The sequence below is a fragment of the Rhinolophus ferrumequinum genome, chromosome 7 (genome assembly GCF_004115265.2).
Source record: "Rhinolophus ferrumequinum isolate MPI-CBG mRhiFer1 chromosome 7, mRhiFer1_v1.p, whole genome shotgun sequence".
Taxonomy (NCBI): domain Eukaryota; kingdom Metazoa; phylum Chordata; class Mammalia; order Chiroptera; family Rhinolophidae; genus Rhinolophus; species Rhinolophus ferrumequinum.
In genome coordinates, this window is record NC_046290.1 from 72,983,400 (window position 1) to 72,997,903 (window position 14,504).

General features: G+C 35.8%; 1 protein-coding gene across 2 annotated transcripts in view; it reads right to left on the reverse strand.

Moving 5' to 3' along the window:
• Positions 1–14,504, reverse strand: part of FBXL17 (F-box and leucine rich repeat protein 17) — a 461,969-nt gene that overhangs the window by 416,891 nt on the left and 30,574 nt on the right. Inside the window, exon 4 of one of the 2 annotated variants that reach the window (XM_033110525.1) lies at positions 6,579–6,710. The exons of the other annotated variant lie outside the window; for it this stretch is intronic. Coding sequence (XP_032966416.1) covers positions 6,579–6,710 — 132 coding nt within the window. The remainder of the gene's footprint in view (positions 1–6,578; positions 6,711–14,504) is intronic. 2 annotated transcript variants of the gene reach the window in all.

The following is a 14,504-nucleotide window of genomic DNA, read 5'->3' on the forward strand; positions in this document are numbered from 1 at the left end:
CCTATGATAGTACAACACCAGAAGCCATCTAAGTGCTTTTCAATAGGGAATGGATAAACAGGAGACATATATAGGGCACTAACACTTAAAAAGAATGAATTACATATTCATTAGGCCCAAATCTCAAAAACAAAAGTAATGCAAATTATATACTGATATATATACTTTTGTGAGACCAGATATTTAACGAGATACCATCAGATATAAACTATATGTGACTATAAACCAAATAATACTACATCGTTGTTCATGGTATCCATTATGTATGTTAAAGTTTTATTTTTTTTAATTTTTAAAGCATTTTAGATCATCATGGTAGGTGCCCCTAGAGGGAGATGGTGGGATGATACTGGATACAAAAGAGAGATTTAAAGTTTATTTGCTTTATTAATTCAAGAAGCAAAAGCAAATTAAGAAAATGTTACTAATTGTCAATGTCTGGATAATGGACATTTAGCTGTTATTACTCTTTTAGTATTCTGTATTTTTCCTAATTTCTCAAAATTTAAAACAATAATTTAAAAACCCAAAAATACGATCATGGTTCACGTTTGCTGAAATCCCATGCTATAATCCCCACTACCTAGAGACATCCAAATTCCTCAGTATAAGGCTCAAGAAACTTAACAACCTGGTCCCTACCTTCTTTTACATATCCAAACATGAACACTTCCCCTACCCACCCTGCCTATAAAGCTGATTTTACTTTAATACCCACCACTTATTAAATATGCCACATATTTTCCTGATGCCTTGTCTTCGTTATGATGTTTCTCTCAACAGCAATCCCCCCAAAAATGTTTGCTTGCATCACAATCATCATATCACTATATTCAAGATCCAGTTCAAATGTCACCTACTATTTATAGGATTTCCTGATTCCTCCCTTATCTGTCACATAAGTAACTGATTTTACTATTGGCACTTCCATAGCACTTAGGCCTAGACCAGAATCTCCTCTCTTTGGCAGTATAACTCTTTTTTAATTCCTCAACACCTCTCATACTCGGATGTGCCTGGCAAATAGTAGGTATTCAAGTGTTAACTAAACTGAATGAACATTTGAAATAGTGTTAAGGAACAGAGTAGAAAGTTATCAGTTCATTAACCCATTAAAATTTCTATTAAAGCTGCGAGACAAAAATGAAATGGTATTAGCCTCTGAATCCAAATTTCACAAAAGTATAAATACTATGATTTTTGCAAAGAAAAATTTTTGTATACAGAGTGCAAGCTACTATTAAACTTAATTATGTTCATATTTGTACAGGATTAGGATCAACATTAAACACTATCTCAAAGACGGTTTTCTTCTTTGACTAATTTTACTAATTTTCATTAAAAAGATTTTAATCTATCTCCATTGGTACTTACAGCTTCCCCTGAAATCAGTTATCATCCTAACAGGAAGATCTGCTCATGCTAATAATTAACTTCTTCCTTTGATTTCTCATACTACCTGTCAGTGTTTTAAAGAAAGATAACGCCGTTTGGAAAATACTGTTTGGTTCAAGGGCATATGGATTAGCTCAATCTGTAATGTATCCATGCAAGCATAAGGACTTGAAGCCAAAGGTTTGGAAATGTAACAGATCAGCGTTAGAATCTTGACTTTGACACTAATTTGTTGTTACTTAACCTCTCTAGCCTCAGTTTCCACATCTGTAAAATGGAATACAAATAAGCTAAATTATATGGTGGCTGTGAGGATTAATTATGTAAAACTGCATAGTGCCTGGTACATTATACATATTCAATAAAAGGTAACTATTACTAAGTACTTTAAAATATGAACAAGTGACAGCAAAACCCTGAAATGTAGTATACGATAGTAGAATGAAGCTCAGTACCTTCAGACCCCATTCTTTAGAAGCCATACTCATGCATCACTGCTCTCTGGGAACCACCACTGTGGGTGAAGTAAACGCCTCGTCCATTCAGAGGGGAAACAGCAATGAAGTCGAGTATCTAGACAATGAAGTCGAGGTTTTGGAGGCTGAACTGAAAACCAAATCCCTCACAAATGTAAATTATTCATGTCTGGGATTACAGGTAAACTCATTTCACAAGGAGTGCTTGAAAAGTAAGATATCAGGAGTGCTGTGGGAGATTTGAGGGGAGGGGAGGGCGAAACCCTTAATATATGAATTTGGTCCTCTCTCACTCTTTTTAGTTGAAAAGTAAGAGTGAGGAAACACAAGCCTTCATATAATACGGAATTAGCTACTGCTAGTGAAGCTCTGATGCAAAGTTTACCTTACATATACCCCAGTTAATGCTAACATGGCTACCAGTCTATTCACTCGGCTCAAATCACAGCAAGCAGCAAACAAGAATTAAACTGGAGGTAAGGTAATGGGCGAAATACGAACATAGTAGGTGATGTTAGACACTGACAAAGCCCAGGTCAAACTGGTAGACTCCAGAAAGTAAATTCTGATAGGGAAAGGAAGAAAAAGAACCTTTACTGAAGACTTCCTATGTTTGTGACCATGAAACGCATTTGGTACTTTACCTCTTAATCTCATTTAGTCTGATCCTCTTAAGAGCATATTTGAAGTAGTATTATATCCTTTCTGCAAACAAGGAAATGAAAGTACAAAAATTAAGATAACTAACCCAAATCACGTGAGTAAGAAACTGTAGGATAAAGGCATGAACTGTGTTCAGTTCAACTCAAACATGGCGTTTGCCTCAATCACCCCCCCTTAAATGCTTCCAGCCTGGGAAGAAGGAAGCCTGGAGGTGAATTTAGATCCTACCTCATCTGTGTAAGCCTCCGAAGGATAATAAAATTAAAAACAATAGAAACAACAGTGTTACAAAAAATGTCACAGCAGCAGCCAAGGGACTCTAGGAGATGTAATAGAATTTAAACACTAGTAAAATAATAACTCACCCAGATGTTGTCACAACTAACTATCAGGAAACCGAGTTTTAACCAGGAAACATTTATCATTTCCCTAAAACTTTCTCAAATCTACTCATGATACATTACTACTGTCTTAATAATTCAGAAATCTACACTAGTTCACAATTCAACTCTACAAAGTAAAAGGTGCATAAAAAAATAGACCAAATACACAGATCTTTATCAAATATGATGACCATAGGACTTAGCATAGAAGCTATTCTCAAAAGAAATCATAAAATCCCAGTACTTTAAAACATCAGATTGGATAACAAATGACAGATAATCTATCTGACCCCATCATTTTACAACTGAATAGAAAGCTGTACAAAGAGCTTCTCTGTCTAAAAAACAGAGAAGCAAAATCTGGAGCAAAGAAAGTAGAGAGAATATACTTAATGAGGTTTCTAGATCATCAATAACTATACACACAAACTAAATATGCCTTTAAAATAACTGTAGATCAAGTATTGCACAGACTTGATATGAAAGCTATCGCTAAAAGCAGGGAGACAGTCGTATAGGATACGCTAGACACTCACCATAGTTGTATTCTCACATCTATTTCTCGATTCTACACAAGAGATTTACAGCAAATGCAAAATACATCCATGTAAGTGCATGACACTTGTCTAACTCAAAAATGACTAAAACAGAACCTCATTCTCTTTGGGGATGGTTTTACATGTAAATCCTCAATTCTTTGCTTCCCCATAACTCATTTGAGTCTTAAAATGCCAAGTCACTGTCCTCAATGTCCACCCGAATAAAAGTTTTCCCTCTGGTAAATACAGGAATCCTTCCCCCATTCTAAAGTTTATTTTACTTAAATCAGTGCTACAGATAACAATGTTTGAATATCTTACCACTTTGTGTAAAATAACAAGTTCATCTTTTAACATTACAGATGCAAGTAATATTTCAAATTATTTTCATAACAAGTTTTACTATTTAAACCACCTGAAAAACAAGAATTAAAAATAAGCCATAATATCTGCAAAAACTATGTATAAGCACTGTATCTTTATAGTTATAGCAAGGACACAAAAAGCTGTCAATGAAATACTGCCAAGACAATGCTGCCATCTAAAGGCCAAGATATAACATGAAAAAAATGTATATTCAGTCAAACACGGTCAACGTATAAAAACAATCAATTTGATATTTTAAAGTCAGCAAAGTTTATATTTTTAAAAAACACTATGCTATGATGCTATATAGCATAAAAGACTACACTAAATAATTTGGCTAATGATTAATATCTGCCCAGGTCAATTTCTGTCGGCATCCTTTCAGACGCAGTAGTCTCACTTATAAGTATCTCTTAGTTAATTTAAAATATCTGTCGATTTCATGATGCCTATATTTCTTGTTTGTAATTACATATACAATATAAATTATACATATGCATATGTAAATATTATTTGCCTTTAACCAGAACTCTATTGTTTCTACTTACCCTATTTAAATTGTTTGCCATTAAATGACTAATAACACTTCTCAGAGTTAAAACAACCAAACTACTTAAAACTGTGGTTTAGTAAGTCATTCAAATATTTCTTATTTCATAAATTCCAAAAATACAAATCAAAGTTCCTATGGAAGGTTATTTATCAATAACTCAATTATCCAATATAAAGAGTTCAAATTATTCTAAATTGCCCTTCCTAAGAAACTTAAATTGAAACAAGTTTATTAAACTGAACTTTCTTCAATATCTAGCAAAATAACTTTAAATTTCCAATGAAATCAAAAGGCTTATTGAAGAACCCTACACCCAAAACTAATTCCTTTGGCATTTAAGCATATAACAACTTTTTAATAGAACGCACTATTAGGGAAAAGCTAACGTGAACATAACTAGAAACTTTAAAACGTATACAAGTAAATTTCTTTGGGAAACCACTAAAATTTTTAATGTCAAGAAAAATGTTTCTGTGTTTATGCAACAAGAAAACAAATATTACTCACTCAACAAATATTCCCATTATGTGAGAAACATGAAAATTTTAAGGTGGGATGACGATCCTTTAATTTATCTTAAGTGTCAAGTCTAAACCAACAAACAACAAATATTGTTATAATCTCATAAAAACTACTAGTTTTTTAGTAATTTTCTTTACAGATCAGAGTTGGTACTAGACAATTTAATGACATTATGTCATTTAATCCTCAAAGCAACAATGTGCAAACAAAAAACAAAACAAGTGTTAACCTCATTTGTAAATGAGGTTCAGAGAACTTAAGTAACTTTCCTAGGGTCACAAAGCAAGTAAGTGGATGCCAGAATTCAAAAATTCAGTCTGTCTGACTCAGAAGACCTTATTACTTCTACAGGATCATCCTGCCTAAGTAGTGATTACTGAATTTGTATTAAATTAGTAAAGAGGAATGTAAAGTATTTTTATTATAAAATTTTGAAGACAAATATAATTCTATGTGGTAATAAAAGCATTAACTTTTACTTCAGTGTTTCAATTTTTCTAACTGGAATCTTTTTAAAATAGCATTATCTCACTTGAAGTCCTGATGCTTCTATAGACCCTTCAAAATTTACATTAATATGAGATGTATTTATCAAATTTTACAAACTAACTCCAGGGGCAACAAAAAGATCTCTTTGTTTGGGAGATAAAATTAAAAAGCAAATCTTTGTAGTTATGCTATGTATTCAGGACCACCTTGCCTGTTTTAAAGTACACTATTTTCCAACATTGAAAACTCTAGTAGTGTCTCCCTAGTGACAAGTTTTTCTGTTACCTTGTACTATGTACCTATCAATTAAAAATTAAATGGATTTGGAATGTTATTCAACCATAAAAAAAGAAATGAAACTCTGATACACATTACAACAGGGGTGAACCATGAAAACATTATGCTAAGTGAAAGAAGCCAGACACAAAAAAACCACATATTGTGTAATTCCATTTATATGAAATGCCTATAACAGGAAAATCCATAGAAGCAGAAAGTAGATTACCAGTTACCAGGGGCTGAAGGAAGGGGAAAATGGGGAGTGATAACTAACGAACATAAGGTTTCTTTTTGGGGTAATGCAAATGTTCTAGAATTAGGGATGATGATCGCACAACTTTGTGAATATACTAAAACCACAGAATTGTACACTTTAAAAGGGTGAACTTTATGATACGTGAATTACATCTTGAAAGAATATTAAATAGCTTTAAATACATTATACACATTAAGTGTGAATGACTTACACATGTATATGCTTAGAATATAAAATCTATGTAACTACCAAGATTATTTGCCTGAATTTACTGAAATCTATTTTCACCAAGTGTTAGGCTCTATTTCGCAAGTATACGTCTCCTGAATATTAAGAAATCCTAACTATCAAGCATTATTACTAGGTCTAGGGTGATCAGAAGGAACTACACCACATATTTATGTTTTAACAACTAAATTTAATTTCTTCCAATATACCTGAGTTACTTGACTGATGTGCAAGTATCACATATCAGCACCCATACAGTTATAGTATCATTTTATAAAATCATTGTTTTGAGAGGATTCTTGCTTTTAAGTAGTACGTGCCTCTAAACCGCCAAAAGAAAATACGCACAAGAAAATGTATAAGCTAAGTTATATAAGGAATTCAAAAGTTAGAAACAAAATGAGAAATGTGATGATAGTAAGTACTTACTAATTTGTTTTCCTGCATGTATATTCTTTGTAATTTCAGACAGCCCTTAGCTATGACGATCATGCCTTCATCTGAGATCTTGTAACACTGGCCGAAATGAATATCTTTGAGTTCTCTGCATTTTGAGCCCAGCTGTGAACAAAAAGATTTGGCTAAATGCTTAGAAAATACCAAAGGTAACATATTTCTAGTGAAATTTCCATACAGTTTTTTGAAAACAGCCATACCGAAGTTAACTAATTGTTTATAAACTTTTAAAATAAAATACAAGCAATCTGTAAGTTAAAACAGTACTGTGTAAGCTCTTCCTCCTTCTAATCTACCACTTCCTTGTTTCAACCACCTCACACTATCTGCCTACCTAGGTGCCTAGATTGCTTAACACTTCAAATTCCTATCTTTATTTCTCTTTTGAGTCTTCCTATCAGTTATAGTATTACACTGAGTGGGACACATGTCCAAGGAATAAAACAAAGGTCCAAGAAGTGTGACAAAGGACCAGTGAGTGAAAGAATATTTAATTCATGAGATTCTAGTTCTACTTCTGACTGCCTCCAGGGAATCATTTCTCTCCTTTGGCTCATTGACTCCTTGAAAAAGAAAAAAAGTCTGAATATGCTATAGCTAATACTCTAGTTAGAGTATTTATTTACACACTGTAGGGCCGAAGCTGGAAATAAAAGGACTAGTAATTTCCTGATTGAAATCCCAACTGCTGACCCTAAATAATTAATGAACAGGCACAATGCTTCCATTTGAAAATATTAAGCATCACATAGAACAAATTACATGTATTTCTTTTCCAAATCTACAGTGAAGATTAGATGATCAAAGCAGATTATAACTGAATACTGTTTTATGAGTGTTACATATGGAAGAGAGTTATTTTAGAGCTAAAACAAGAAACTTACTTTAGTAACAACCTATCTATCAAAAATTATCAAATAATTACCTTTAAAACAATAAAACCCAGTGTTGGCATAGGTTCAAAGTGTGATAATATGCCACTGGTAAGAGTGTAAATTAGTAATAAAAATTTTCCTGGAGGGCTACTTAGCATTAATTTAAAAAATTATTAAAAAGTGCCTGAAAAAATGCATGACTCAGCTTCTAAATATTTACTAAACAATTTACAAAAAAGGGATGGATGATTGGATATGTAGTAAAGCAAGCATACTAAAGTGTTAATTATACAATCTAGGCTTATGGGTGTTTACCGTAAAATTCTCTCAAATTTTCCATATAGGTTTGTCTGTTTTGTTAACTAGTGTGTCCCTGACGCCAGTGCCTTACACTTAGTTCATATTAGTAAACATTTGTTGAATAAGTGAAAAGGTTGATCGGGGTTACAAACTGTAGAGGCTGCTTCAAAAAATGGACGAATACAGGAAAGCGTGATTATGGTCTCATATACCACCTTGTTTTTCACTAATTCAGGAGTTTTAAATCAGGTCCATGGGTAGAATTCACAGATTCCAAAAAAGTGAATGAGGAAAAAGAGAGTATATTTTTATTTTCATACTATCCTTTAAATGAACTTTAGCCTTTCCTTCACTTATTAAACAAACAAATAAAAAATGTCAGTGTTTGGCAGTACATGTGACTTGATAGACAATAGAAATCAAAGATAATTTCATATAACATTACTGCTGTTGCAGATACCATGAAATGTCATTTTTGTTCATCAGTATTCATCATGTTCTTTATATCCACTAATAGATCTTATAATGCACATATATTTCTAGAACAAATGTACAAAGGCACATTACTTAGACCTGAGAAAGCCAATCCAAAGCCAATCATAGGGCAGGCTCAGAAGCAACTTGATAATCAATACAGAACTCCCAATAGGTTCACATACGTCTGGTCGTGAGAGTGAGGTTGATGCCAAATACACTGGATTCTTGAAAGTCTTCTTTAGAAGTAGTTAACCACTGATATCACCTCCCATTACTGCACAGCCTGACCTTGTCCACTTTCCCACAACAGCAAAAGACTGGAGTTCACTGGGGAGGGTAAAACATTGTCTTTGGACTGGGGTACATCATTCATGGCTGAAAGCAGAAGCACACTGCTGAAAATGTGGGCACAATGTGAAAGTTTATACAATGAATATGGAAGAATTCAAAGAATTAATTCTACAAAATATTCTAGGATGAAAGGCCACACACAGACTCCCAGACTGGAAGGGCTCACTCATGAGTCCAGCACAAATGACAAAAACAGACCCATGGGCAAGGCAAATCCTCATAAAAATTTCAGAATTATGAATATAAAAAAAGACGCCACAGATGTCCAGAGAGAAACACATTTCATACAAAGAATTAAGGATTTTTCAAAAAGGAATCAAACTTTTTAACAACACTGAAAGAAAACAACAGATCAATGCCATCAAATTCTGAAGGAAATTTATTTCACACCTTGAATTCTATACTTAGGATTCAGACTATGAATGAAGTATGAGGGTAGAATAGAAACATTTTCAGACATGCTACTTCTCAAAAGATTTACCTCCCATGTATTCTTTATTAAGACATTATTAGAATCTGTGCATTAGAAAGTATAAGAGTACACCAAGAGAAAGAACATGTGATATATGGGTAACAATATCTAATATAACAGCAAGATGAGGAAAACCTTAAGGATAATGGTGAAGGTAAGATATTAAGAAGACCACCAATGCAAGAGCACTTATATACAAGAAGTCCAGCATGCAGCCCTCAGACTATCCCAGGAAAACCTGCTTTAAGAAGATAAATTTGATCAAGTATCTACATATAGGATACACTAATGCAACTGGAGAAAAGCTTTGGGTTTCATTACTGTCGAGTCTAGAAACTACACTGAAGGGCACAAACAGACATTAATTCCTATAAAAACGAAATTCTATAGAGAAAAGAAGGTAGGTACATGACTGTAAAATACGAATACTCAATACTTATTTAACCAAAATTATAGCAGAATTATTTTGAAAGGATGAGAAGAAAGCAGACAGGAAAGGATAAGTGAGCCAATTCCTCAACTTCCATAGCAAAGAATCATTAAAGATGGTCTAAAATGAATAAATCAAGAAAATACAGACATACATGGAAGGCATTTCTTCTTCTCTACTACTGCTTCTGTCTTCTGGAGGAAGTTCAATTAGTCTAATTCTTGGTCTCCTCACTGGTTAGTTTGTGTTTAATCAGCTAGACCTGTTCAGCTCATTTCTATCCTTCTTCTCCTTGGGAACAAACTGCCCACAGGGAGCAAGCAATCTCCACTTCTGCACAGACAGTCCACTCTGCTTGTCTGCCTAGCTGCTTGTCTGCTTGTCTGACAAGTGGGTCAGACGGCCAAACTCCAGCACTGAGTTAAGAAGCCCACTTAACTATATTACTAAACATTCTCCAATCTAATCTTTCTGAGTAATCAAGTTGACACTTTTCCTCTGTCACTATTCCTTTGTCTTATTTGTCACTTTGTTCACATCCTGGAGAGCAAGGAGACCTCAATATGTAGTTTACCAGCCAGATTCATTGAGAAATAACAGAATCCATATAAAAAAGGAACGATGAAGGTATTTTGTAGAGTCTTAGACATCACCATGTGTGGATAGGTTAGTAGAGTCTCAGATTAAGACAGGTAAGTCATACTGTTGCAGCCTAGGAGAGAGATTTAAGCTGACTACCTGGTGTTTTGATTTTAGCAAGTGGCTTTGGTGGCTTTATCTACAAACAAGTGGCTTTCCATAGAGGCAGGGACCACATGACTAGCGGTACATAGATAAGAACCATGTGGATGGTCTCAACAGACAGCAGCAGCATGGGAGCCCCAGCAACTTATTAGGGACAACTGATCATTTATAATTATAATTACTGTCATTTAGTCTCACTGCAGAAACCGACGTTCAGTTTTAGACATCATCACAGGACGTAACAGGCAAAGCTGCATAAGCACCAGTGCCTTTCTGCACTAATCACCACTACCCCAACCATAAACGTCCTAATGCTCCAGAAAATCCAGGCACGAGAGTCAATCAGTACACCCAGTATATGTCCCAGTTTTGCTGATGTTCAAATCTCTCTATGTTGTAACCATCTTTCAGCCATAGAAAAACATTCAGACAGCATCAGCCGAGCCCTATAAGAACATCGGCTTAATAGGCCCTGAATTTAACACAATTAGTCCTCTCCCTAGAAACAGTAGAAGAGGCATACAACTCTTCTCAATACAGATTTCTCTATCCAGGAAGAGAGTGCCAAACTGGGGAGATCCTGATAAGAGCCCTGGAGTCCAGCTGAGACCCCAAACAGGTGATACTACAGAGGAAGAACCAGGCCCTAGAGTAAGACCTATTCCAGATCATCCCAGTTAGGGGGTTTGGGAAGCCCTTGTCTTTCCACAGATCTATTCTATTAAAACATAAATCTGAGTATAAGCGTAGACGGCCGGTTAGCTCAGTTGGTTAGAGCATGGTGATCATAACAGCAAGGTTGCCGGTTCGATCCCCATATAGGCCACTGTGAGCTGTGCTCTCCACAACTAGATTGAAACAACTATTTGACTTGGAGCTGATGCATCCCGGAAAAATTAAAATAAATAAAAGTTTACAAAAAATAAAAAATCAAACTGAATGTAAACAAGAGCAAGATGATCATCCTGTAATTAATTGCAATGCCATTTTTTTGTTGTTATTTTAAGGATGGCGCAGCTCACAGTGGCCCATGCGGGGATCGAACCAGCAACCATGGTGCCATCAGCAGCACACTCCGACCAAGCTAACCGGTCACCCCTGCAATGCGTGTTTTTTTAAAAAAGAAACCAATGTCCAGTATCCAGACCAGCGTGTAAGGAACTTAGAAGCTGCCACTCCATCCCAAGAACAAATAAAAAGCTGAACAAAATCAAAAATCAACAACTCTTCTTATATTTGTCAGAGAAAAGAGGTTACAGGGAACACCACTACCCCTAAAACTGGAGAGACAAAACCATGGCTACAGAGAATCACAACTTGCCAAAACAGAAACCCACCAAAACCAACCTCCATAGGAACCAGTGCCCAGGGTAGGAAATCTAAACTGTAACTAATCTCCTCCCGTATCAAGGAAATGATTTACCCCCATTAACTCTTATCCTAGCAAATAGTACCTACAGGGTCTATAAACCCCTCAAAATTACCTCCATAATACCTTCCACCCTACCAAAGAGCACTCTGAAATGCTAACTCCACATCGACAGATAAGAATATCTATCTGGATGATGCTCGCTGCGTGCATCACCACTCACCTTGGTTGGATATTGGAAAACTGCTGCTGCCTGAGGGCCCTTCCAGTGAAGGGAGAGCTAAACCTTGTGGAATTTCAGTCCAACACCACCTCTCCATTCACACCCAGCCTGTACTTCATTCCAACTTGTACTAGGCATTCATGCCAGGTACGTTCTGAATTTTTATAAATACCAGTCTAGTATCTGGTTCCCTAGGAAAAGTGCAAGTGAGATGACTACTATTAGCAACTCTCCTCTAACTTAAAAAGAACAACGATGTGTCATGGGCACCCACCAGTCAACCCTAAAGAAAAGTGTTTAATGAAAAGGGTGTTGGTGGTCATTTCACTTAAAAGAAGCCAGTTCATCCACCCATTAAGCCATGATTCATTTTGGCAGTAATTAGAACTACAAATGGGCCAGCGTAAATAAATATATTAGAAAATGGATTGTACTTGATTCACCCTTTTCTTTTTTATGACAATCATTCAAGATTATCAAATTTACTCAAAAACATCCACATGTATTTTTCAAATTTTTCTGTAAAATGTAGGGAGGTGATTTTCCCAGCATCTCCAATTTTAATTAAAATTTTGCACACTATCCTTGAGAATTTACAAAAGAGAATTTGTTTTAAGAAGCCATCTGTTCTTACTGAATGATTTTTACAATAGACACCTTAGTAAGAGTATACTTCAATCAACAAAGCTAGACAACTGAAACCACAACATGGGACCCACTGGATAAAAATAAGAATTGGTCTTCCAATGTCACATGAAAACTGCTCAAAACCAGTACTAAGAAAATATTTTAGGCAGGTCCGAGTGCTGTGCTCCTAACGCCAAAGGCCTCCGGTTTGATTCCCACATGGGCCAGTGAGCTGCGCCCTCTACAGCTAAGATTGTGAACAATGGCTCTCCCTGGAGCTGGGCTGCCGTGAAGAGGAGATTGGCGTGAGCTGCCGTGTTCTGCCGCGGGCTGCCGTGTGCTGCCATGGGCTACTGTGTGCCGCCATTAGTGGCTGGTGGCCATGGTGAGTGGGCGGCAGCCAGCGTGAGTCCGCCCCAGCTGCTGTGTGCTGCCATGGGCTGCTATGTGCCGCTGTAGGCTACTGTGTGCCGCCATTAGTGGCCGGTGGTCAGTGTGAGTGGCCAGCGGCCAGCGTGAGTGCCTGGCAGCCAGCATGAGCAGCCAGCAGCTGGCGAGAGCTGCCATGAGCTGCTGTGAGTGGCCGACAACTGGCAACCGACTGCCTCAGCGGGGGGAGCTCAAGATTCATAATACCAGCGTGGGTCAGGGAGTTGTGTCCTACACAACTAGACTGAGAAACAACGGCTTGAACTGGGGGTAGTGGGGTTGGGGTGGGGGGAATCGGAAGAAAGGCGGGGGATGGGGAGGAGGGGAGGAGAAAATATTTTAAAAACAAGAGGTGTGCCACCTTCAATAGAACAGGGAAGTTGTTCCTTTTACTTTCCATTCCCAATCTATCTTCACTGTAACTACTGTTTCCTGAAAATAAAACCTAGCCGGACCATCAGCTCTAATGTGTCTTTTGGAGCAAAAATTAATATAAGACCCAGTATTATGTGATGTGATGTGATGTTATATAAGACCAGGTCTTATAGTATAGTAAAATAAGATCAGGTCTTATATAGTATATAACACCGAGTCTTATATATTATAGTAAAATAAGACCAGGTCTTATATTAATTTTTGCTCCAAAAGACGCATTAGAGCTGATGGTCCAGCTAGGTTTTATTTTAGGGGAAGCATGGTAGTACATTCAAAAGAGAACACTGAATAAAACCCAATCCACATCTTCTAGTAACTTCACCCAACTATAACTGTTCATGTTTGTAAAATTATAAAAATGACAATTTTATGACTTGATTCATTAGTTTCATTATTTGTAGAATAGCACAGGCAATAAGATAGGGAAGAAAGCAAAGCAAATTTTTCAAACTATCACTAATCTGACCCACTTTAAGGACTCAAATTTGTATTGTTTAACTTTGTCTTGTTTAAAACTGAATCATTCGATACAATGAAAATATGCTACATAAGCTCCCAAAATATGTGTCAATACTATCTTTTTAATTGTATTGGCATGATGTATAATTAAAATTCAGAGTAAATGAAAATTCAGAACATACATAGAATAATCATTTAATGAGTCCATTATACACTGAAAATATGTTTAATTTTCTAGAAAACCAGCAAAAATGGTATTTTAGCACCAATGCACAAAAACCTACGTTACTTATTATTAATGTTTCAACTAAGAAAATACTATGATTAAAATTTTTGCAACTTTAAAAACATAGGAAGTTATTAAGTGTCCATCAACAATTGAATAGGAAAAAAATGTGGTTTATATAGACAATGGAATATTAATGAGCCATAAAAAAGAATGAAACTCTGATACATTCTATAACATAGATGAACCTGAAAACATTATAAGTGAAATAAGCGAGACACTAAGAATTAATATTGTATGATTCCACTTATATGAGGAAGAGCCCTAGAATTCATAGAGCCAGAAATGAAAATAGAGCCTAAAAGGGAGTGGGGGAGGGAGGCAAGGAGAACAGAAATTGCTTAATAGGCATGGAGTTACTATATGGAATGTCAAACAAGTTCTGGAAATAAATAGATAGTGGGGATGGTTATACAACATTA